The sequence below is a fragment of the Ruditapes philippinarum genome, unplaced genomic scaffold, assembly GCF_026571515.1.
Source record: "Ruditapes philippinarum isolate M1 unplaced genomic scaffold, ASM2657151v2 ctg6633_1_1_1_1, whole genome shotgun sequence".
NCBI lineage: Eukaryota > Metazoa > Mollusca > Bivalvia > Venerida > Veneridae > Ruditapes > Ruditapes philippinarum.
The window spans coordinates 41,533-51,462 of NW_026859969.1; the positions used below are offsets into that span (position 1 = coordinate 41,533).

Below are 9,930 nucleotides of genomic sequence, written 5' to 3' on the forward strand. Positions count from 1 at the left end.
TAAACATGCAATTGAGTAGACTCAATAAAATCCAAAATTAAAAGTCTTTGCAAAGATGGGCGATTCCTTACAAGATCTTAAAAATTCGACAACTTTTTTCTATGTCCGGCTTTTATAAACTTAAAGTAACAGTCGATTTGATAAAGAGCGATTTAGAACTTGGCCGGAATATTACGAACTTGACCGAAGTGTAACAAACGGTTGATTAATCGAATATCTGTACATGTATAGGGACAATTATGCAACGCATTATTATACATATGTTTTGAAAGTAATATCAAGTTCACAATGGACTTACAAAGTGGATCTTCTGTTATTTCTTGTAAACAAAGACAAATAAAACTGATAAGATTTTTCATTAATTAAGAAGAAAATGGGAGTCTTAAACATCGCCCAATGAGGCATATCAACATTGTAAATGCTACATGTATAAAATCAGCTTTGATAGATAGCAATTATTTCAATTTTACGAGTACTTAAAAAAACAACAACAAAAAAACAACAAAAAAAAACAACAACAACAAAAAACAACAGAACATAAAAAAGATGCAACCACAAGATCATCTAAACAGTTTCACATTAATAAGTTAATAAGAGTTTCTCGATAATTGAAAGTTCTTGTTTTTGGGCACAACTCCCTATGATAAGGACGACAATTGTGTACCGGAAGTTGACTTTGAAGATATTTGTTCATATTTGTCGTACAGAAGGCGTCCAACTTTCCTTGTACACAGAAAACAGACTGCTATAAGTAGCCCTTGCAAGGAATTGAATATTATAAATAGATACCATGTGACTGTCTCATTAGTAATGTTGGCAATGAAGGCGAAGATCCACGTGAGTCCCATGATAACGGACAATTTTATATTGATAAGAAGTGAGCACGATCGTGACCGTTTAGAAGCCATAGCTCCCTGTTTGTTCGCCCTGGCAATGTTAAAAGCAGTAAAAGCAAACGCTACTACGTCAAACAACTTCAGTGCAGCCAGTGGCGCAGCAAAGAAAATAATAAGACCATATTTGGAAGAAATCCAACATACGTTCTTCCCATATTGTGGTTTAAAGGAAATATCTTCGATATCTATACAGAAATCTAATATTACGGCAGACGTAACTACACCTAAAGGTGTCAACCAAGCATACAGGCTGTACTTTATAAACCTGCTTTTATTTCGTCTTGACCCTCCTGACATGAAAGTGTTAGAAAATGTCAACAATAAATCAAGGGCCATTACATTCATCCAACAAAAAGCTGCCAGAAAAAAATAGTGGATAAGAATTGCGGCAGAAATACAGAGTTGAGAAACAGTTTCCATTTCAGCAGATACAAGAAAAAGAAGCTGAGCCAGAAAGAGAGCGACGATCAGGCAGACGAGAATTTTTCCCGGTATGTTCATCAGCTGGGAAAATGTTGCATATACAATCAACGTAATAGCTAATGAGGCTATTGAAATAATTAAACCAATCATCGATAAATAACTTTCAATAATGTCAAACTGGAATATGGAATTTTCGTTATCACAATTATGCGAACAGTTCTGGTCTGTCTTTGTTACACAAATAAATACATTGTTTTCTATCAGCCGAAATTCCTCTTTGAGATAGGTTTTGTTATTTGATAAAACAAAGAGGCGAGAGTTATTAATTATTATATATTCAGACGGGTCCAGTTTCACCATAGTACAATTTCCGGTTGATGAGATGGTCTCGTTAGTTTCATTTGTTTCGTTAACAGAACAAGATCCTTTGACAGCCACTAGAGGAGGAGGACAAAATATTTCGCGACATTTCTCCGAAAAACTATCATACAGTTCGTTGTCAGCGCAGTTGCCCATATCTGAAATAACACCATTTTTGTCTACAGTGCCTTTATTAAAATCAACAAGAAGTCTAAAACTGTAAACTTTTCTCGGGGTTTCTGTTGGAGTGTTGTTAAATGGAGAGGAAGGTGTTATTATCTCGCAAAACAAAGTTCCAGTTTGTCCGTTACATGATGCGCAGTGTTCATTGCGAAAGGCTATTCCAGACGAATCATACACTATACTAAAGCTTCCATTAGTGCACTTTTCTTCATTTTCATTGAAATGTTCGGCGTTTTTGTCCGAGCATGAATCAATAACACGTGGTTTCAACTGACATGTCCGATAACCAATTTCCGGTTTGGGAGGAAGGTAAAATAATTCACAATCAGGCCTACCTGGCAGACTTCGAACTCCCGTTTTATTTAGACACTTCATTTCCGGTTTCCAGTACTCGAATTCGTACTTGTAGTTACACTGCGCACAATACAAATTCTTGTACATAATTGATTGATACGACACCGGAAGTTTAAGAAAAATGTCGTCTGCATCGGTGTTTTCCTCGCATAACGTTTCTGTTTCTTTATGATTCCAATGTTCTGAACATTTTGTTACCATATGTACACCGTAGTTTTCATTCTTTAAAATTCCCTCTTGGAGAACGCACGAAAACTGGTTCATTTTCAGAGTAGTCTCAGCTTCGGTTTCCGGATAAAAGTTTTTACAACAATCCTGTAAAAGTCCACATAACTTATCACAGTAGCAGCTTTTGTCTGGGAATGAAGGAAACGTTTTATTAAAACACGATGATTTTGTCTTACAATATTCCGAATCTGTTTTTAACATTTCTTCTGGGTCATTGTAATAATCCTGGTTATCTGTTGTTGTTGTTGCAGTTACAGACGACTGCGTAGGGAAGGAATTCGTCGTTATTTTAGTAGCTTCCGGACCTTTTGGTAAACCAGTCAAAGAAAGCACAAATGTGAATATTTTGATATAACAAAACTGATTTCTTAATGATTTTATCTCCATCTTACTTTTCCCTTCGGAACAAGTCCTGTTTCTGGAAGCTGTATTAAACTTTCGAGATTTTTATCCACCCGCTGCAAATTATTTAGGATTAATATAAACACGTTTCAAACTTATCCGAATGTTTACTTTTCATCTAAACTATTTTCTAGTTTCTAAGAAAATGGTTTTCCTCACCTCTCAATTCCCTTTTTCATACAAAAGCTGTTTACAACACTTATATCCTTTTTACCATCCTATCAAGTTTTAGACGCTAAGTGTTATTCATTTTTAATTAGTAAAGCGATTTAGTTTCTAAATTTGGTAAGAGTATATAAAAAAACCAACAACAAAACACTTATCACCTTCTTAAGCAACAGTTATAAAAAAGCATCATTGTTTAGCGGATTTGTGGAGGTGTGTAACTTAAGAATGTGAAGAGGAACTCCACGACAGAAGACACGTTCTATCTTATATGACACAGAAATTGCCCCTTGAACGAGCGCGTCACTCATCCACATAATCAATCTGGTGTCCATAGTACGGTACTTATTGTACTTATTGTAATAGCAATTTGTAGCTAATACTAAATCAGACATGTTAGTGAGATTATTTTTTTATGGATTTAACTCACTAGTGTTAAAGCAGTACCCCAAGACGCTTTCAGAATCATGATCACAAAATCTCACTTTTTAGGACGATTTTTAGATTTTTTGTTCATTATCGTACATGCATATAAATCGGTTTGAACAGATGAATATGGCATCTTTAAGTGCTTCCCTCATACTGTATCGGTGCGACGTCAAACCCAACAACAACAACAACAACAACAACAACAACAACAGCAGCAGCAGCAGCAGCAACAACAGCAACAACAACAACAACAACAACAACAAACATATAAATTTGCATCAAACTTGTATACATGAAATGATATTAAGACAATAGATATTTCTGTGCCCATAAGGTTATAAATATTTTACATTTTACTTTAAATTTGTAAATATTCAATATATTCTGCTTAAGTCTTTCTTGTGAAAATATAATAATTCACCCTAAGGCGCAAAAAAATAAAAGTTGTTACAAATTTTTTATTGATTTTAAAATAATATTTCTTTAAATATAAAGACAAATATAATTGTTGTGATGCATACAAATTTAAAACGCACGCGGAAAGTTGAGAATTTACAGTATGTATACTCCGGTATTTCCGGTGATCTTAAACTTGAAAAGTTCACTTCCGTTTCATCGTTGACGAAAACAATGAAATGATTGATTCATTAAAATAAACACACACATGAAAAAAGAACAACCTTTAATTAAGTATTTTGTTTCATGTTTGAAATATTATTTAGTATTATGATTTTGTTTTGTTAATTTAACTATGCAAATATAAATTCATATACATGTATATGTATAACAGAACGATTAAACAAAACAAATATTCTGCTAGCAAAAGTTTATCTAGGACAGGTTCACGCATTAGAGAGTATATATATAATTGTAGGGTCTTTACATGCCAGGGTGTATCTATACTGACCGTCTATACATGACAAAGTCTATACAGGCCTGTACAGAACAGGGTCTATAATGGACACGATGATTTCACGGTGTTTTCATGCCTAAGACTAAACACTTCAATCTCTACTTTACCGACCAGAATACGTACAGACTATACGGTTTATTGAAGCCATTGTCTTTACAAAAACACGTTTTGGTATAGTAAACAATGCAGATTATATGCGGATCATGGTATACACATATCGAAGAATATACAGACAAGTCTTAGAGTATATGCAGACCAGATGGTCTATACAAGCAAATGTCTATACAAATCATATTCTATACAAGTCATGTTCTATACAAGTCATGGTCAATACACAACTACAACTTGATTAACTCTACTTCTAATTCTCTCAGGTAATTAAACAAATGGCAACTTTTAAAATACATGCATATAAACCGCTGTTCTATTTTGATTGCTGAATTGCCCAGAAACCAAACGTCTCTCTGATTTAGTGCAGTAAAATGAGATGCCTTATCAATAAAAAACGGACTGTACTGAACGAAAATGATAAACGTCCAGAAAACTGCTAGGTAACTAGTACTGAATTATCTCCCTTTTATTTTATTTGTTTATTGTATAATTCGTTATGGTTATTTCATATAAAAAATAATAATTGTATAAAAAGAAGCGAAAACTCTTATGTTGTTAAAAAATCTTTTATTCTTTTTTTCAGTTGGCTATGAAATCATTGCAACGTGTTATTTTAGTGAATTTGGAGAAGGAGAAACAAACTATTTTCTGTCTTTGATAATCCTGGATGAATCATAAAATTCTGCTCGTTTTTTAAACTGATTTTTTTAGAGAAAGCGTCGATGTTTTTCCTGATTTCTTGGAAAAGGTGAACTTTCTAGAAAAACTTGAATCATTTCCCTGTAAGTTATCTAGATGTTTGAATGGTTTATCTACCATCTGATCGATTCTTCCTGGCAGAGAATGCAAAAAATGATAAAAAAGGTAAAAAAGCAGATACATATGAATGTAATATAAATCTTTTAAAACTACAACACTTTCCCCAACAACAACAACAACAGCAGCAGCAACAGCATCAACAACAACTCTTACAGCAACAGCAACAGCAGCAGCAGCAGCAGCAACAACAGCAGCAGCAGCAGTAGCATCATCATCATCATCATCAACAACAACAACACCAACAACAACAACAACAACAGCAGCAGCAGCAGCAACAACAACAACAACAACAACAACAACAGCAGCAGCAGAAGCAACAGCAATCAACATCATCATCATCAACAACAACAACAACAGTAACAACAACAACAGCAGCAGCAGCAGCAGCAATAGGAACAAACAGGAAGGTCACTTCAGAAATATTGATATAAACAATAGATAATATGTTAAAGTTATTGAAAATGTGTATCATTTGTACGGTTTTTATTTATCTCGTGCGCACGAGATACTATGTCGTGGCCACGAGTTACTAAGTCGTGGCCACGAGTTACTAAGTCGTGGGCGCGAGAAAGTTAAGTCGTGGGAACGAGATACTATGTCGTGGCCACGAGCTAATTAAGTCGTAGGCAAGGGCTACCATAGGTCAATCAATAATTTGTATACCTGACACTTTACAGGCAGGTTAAGTAGGGGCATTGTTGTACTATAGCACATGTCTAGTTAATTAGGAAAATTCATATAAATAGTGTAATCTGATTGGTTTTTTTTTCTTGTGCGCACGACTTAATTATGTCGTTCCAACGACTTAGTAACTCTTTGCCACGAGATGGCATTTCGTTCCCACGACTTAATTATCTCGTGCCCATGACTTTAAGTAACTCATGGCAACGACATAATATCTCGTTCCCACGACTTAACTATCTTGTGGCTACGACTTGGTAACTCGTGGCCACCACATAGTATCTCATGGCCACAACAAAGTATGTCGTGCCCACGACTTAATTAACTCGTGGCCACGACTTAGTAACTCGTAGTCACTACTGAGTATCTCATGGCCACGACATAGTACAATTGTATCTCGTTCCCACGACTTAACTATCTCGTGACCACGAGTTACTAAGTCGTGGTCAAGACTTAGTAACTCGTGGCCACGACATAGTATCTCGTTCACACGACTTAACTTTCTCGTGGCCACAACTTGTTTACTCGTAGCCACGATCAAGTAACTCGTGGCCACGACATAGTATCTCGTGCGCACGAGATAAATAAAAGCACACAAATGTCACCTTTGTGCCACCGTTCATTTCATTTGTTATTAGTATGTCCATTTTATTCTGATTAAGAGCACTTTATTTATCATAATATTATTATACATGGGCAAATATTAACAAACAAAAAATGTTTTGCTAACACAATGTCTTTCTCCTTGTTATTTCTTGTAATTATGTAAATATGTCAAATCAATCATCATACTTTTCTGTAATTATTACGTTATGTAGTTAATAAATAAATGCATATAATTATAATATGTGTGCCTAATATAAACCGCCAATCATAATAATTGCCGATGAACATGTGACTTTATTTGACTATCCATCAATGACAAAACATTTTAATTCATTTGGTCATACTATGGTGGCTGATTTATGCCATGTCAAACTTTCACTCCGCGAGGCATCAGGCGAATACACGAAAATACGACAAAGTGGTGACCGTCATATTACCGTGTTTTTTTCGGTGTTTCGCTTGGCACCCCTCGGAGGAAAGTACGACAAGTTGTTGACATAGTCGTATTTTCGTGTTTTCGTCCGGTGCCCCGCGCTGCGAAAGTATGATATGGCACAAAAATTAGCCACCATATACATGTATATAAAATTTGGCCATTAAATAACAATGTTTTCCTTAATTTGAGATTATCGGTACCTAGTGACTATACTGAAGAATGTATGACAAATTCATTTGTGTAAAAAAAATTCCAATAATTATTTATTCATATATGATTTAAGTCTAAATTTAACATTAGAGTGTTTCTTACTTAATCCTGATTTACCTACGCAAGTGGCATCACGTGTATTTTATCCCCGATATCTTGTGTAAGATGATACGCCCATTTGTGAGGTTATCGTGTGATACCAACATGTTTACTTAAAAATGATTTGTTGTTAACCGAGATTATTCATCCAATCAAGATGGTCGTTACAGGTTCAGAAAATAGGCTTTTATTAAGTATGCTATTACGTAGTGTTTCTTGTTAAAATATGCTTCCGTCTTTGTTTCTTTGTAGTGTAAGAAAGAAGTGAGCCGCGTCACGACAAAACCAACATAGTGGGTTTGCGACCAGCATGGATCCAGACCAGCCTGCGCATCCGCGCAGTCTGATCAGGATCCATGATGTTCGCTATCAGTTTCACTACTTGTAATAGGGTTATTGGTAAGCGAACAGCATGGATCCTGATCAGACTGCGCGGATGCGCAGGCTGGTCTGGATCCATGCTGGTCGCAAACGCATTATGTTGTTTTTCTCGTGACGCGGCTCAAGTTTTATTAAAAAGCATTATCTGTGATGCGCAAGAAGTCTTTGTATCTTGTTATTTTTAATGGAAAAACAGCAAACATCATTATTAAGTAAACACAATTTAAAAAAAAGAGTTAAAATGAAGGGAGACAACTGTTCATCTACTGGTATTAAATAACATGTCTACTTATTTAACTTAAAATATTGGTAAAAAAAATCAAAGGGGGACAATTGTTCATATAAAATTATTGGCTTACTCGTACATTAACATGATTATTTGCCCATTTATTTTAAATAATATTACACCATTGCGAATGATACATTATTTGATTGATCGCATTTCTAGTTAATCTTTTTTTCAGGAATTTGTGCGCTGTATATAATGGAAACAAAATATTATGAGGTTATTTTGTAGAGTATAATACTGCATTTAATTGACAAGAATACAGCAGTCAAATCTATATTGGACGATACAATGGCCAGGTATGATATGTTCTGCAGCTCATCGATGTAAAATGACATCCTTATTTCACATTTTGTGTTATATTGACAGAACTTTGTTACTTCAAGTACAGTAAGAAAAAAAAGATTTTTTTTATCCTGAAAAAGAAAATGTGCCTACAAAACCAAGTTTTGATATTTTCCGGTCCTTATCAAAGTTTTTTTTTTATTATATTATTTTAAATTATTACACCTCACGAAAACTCTTTTCTATACAGCCTAATGTGACGTCGCATGGTTTTATTTTGATCTATCATCCTGAAAATGAAAATCACCCAATATTCCCAAGGGCGAGTACTCTTTATAGACTTAATAAAACGTAATGTTCTAGTTCTTTCCCTTTACAAAAAACTGATAAAAGGCTCTCAGAGTTAAAATGTTGGTTCGATATACTAGTAATAAATGCAAAATAATAACACATGTCTCTTAATGTAATAGTGCATATTAGCAGCTCTTGAACTGAAATGAGCCGCGTCATGACAAAACCAACATAATGCGTTTGCGACCAGCATAGATCCAGACCAGCCTGCGCATTCGCAAAGTCTGATCAGGATCTATGCTGTTCGCTATCAGTTTATCTACTTGTAAAAGGGTTGGTAAGCGAACATCATGGATCCTGATCAGACTGTGCGGATACGCAGGCTGGTCTGGATCCATGCTGGTCGCAAACCCATTATGTTGATTTTGTCGTGACACGGCTCAAATGCACTATTACCCTAAGAGACATGTGTTAATTTTATTATAACTAGGGTCTTGCAATAGATCGTATTTAAAAGACCCTGTAATAACATATTGCAGTTACTAACGCGGCATGCTTTCAATTCTATCTATGTCATTTAATCTTACATGGATTAGGATGAAGATTATTTATCTGGATGTAATGTAAATCCTCCAGAATCCATTGCAATACATAAGTATTAATTGTTTAATAATTATGGAAATTAAAGATATATACGATACTTCAAGTAAAATAGCTTTTTTCTTTTTCTTACATTACTAAAGCTGAATTAGGGTACAGAAAAGAACAGCCGCAGCTGAAATACCCCACTCCTTTTATAATCTCTGTTAAAAAAGAATTTGTCCGATTCATTGGCCTTCGTGGTCAATTCATATTTATCAAATTACATCAAACTGCTATTGAGTATCTGATAAATACGGCATATTACTTAAAAAATAGTTATGACGCCAAAGCATTTTAAATGTCTCTGCCTAGACAAAGGGAGATAACAACCGCTGTAGTATTAAAGTTATGTAACACAGTTGTAGCAACTTTTCCTATAACAGAATAAGTTGTTATTGAGTTATGTTTACACTTAAACTTTACACGTTTAACTCTGGCAGGTATCTTTCAGAAAATGTATTTATTTTCTCACATAAATACATGTACTCAATGTTCTTTTTATAAAACATGTAAAATACAAATGTTATATGTGGCGAGAGAACAACTTTGTAAAACAGTTTCATCAAACAGGTTTTCTGTACATGTAGGTACTCAGTAGCCGCCGTACAGAGACCTACGTTTGGCTCAAAACTCATACCTTTTGCTAATACGATGTGGAAATTGTATGGCTTCAAAATTAACCCTTAAAGGGCATGACTGGTCACTGTTTCGGGGTCCCTATTCAACAGCG

General features: G+C 34.8%; 1 protein-coding gene across 1 annotated transcript; it reads right to left on the reverse strand.

The window, feature by feature from the left end:
- Nucleotides 1-538: 538 nt before the first annotated feature.
- Nucleotides 539-3,254, reverse strand: LOC132758454 (G-protein coupled receptor Mth-like). The gene has a single exon (XM_060750130.1). It carries the CDS (start codon nt 2,829-2,831, stop codon nt 639-641), a length of 2,193 nt encoding a protein of 730 aa, XP_060606113.1. The 5' UTR covers nt 2,832-3,254; the 3' UTR covers nt 539-638.
- Nucleotides 3,255-9,930: the final 6,676 nt, after the last annotated feature.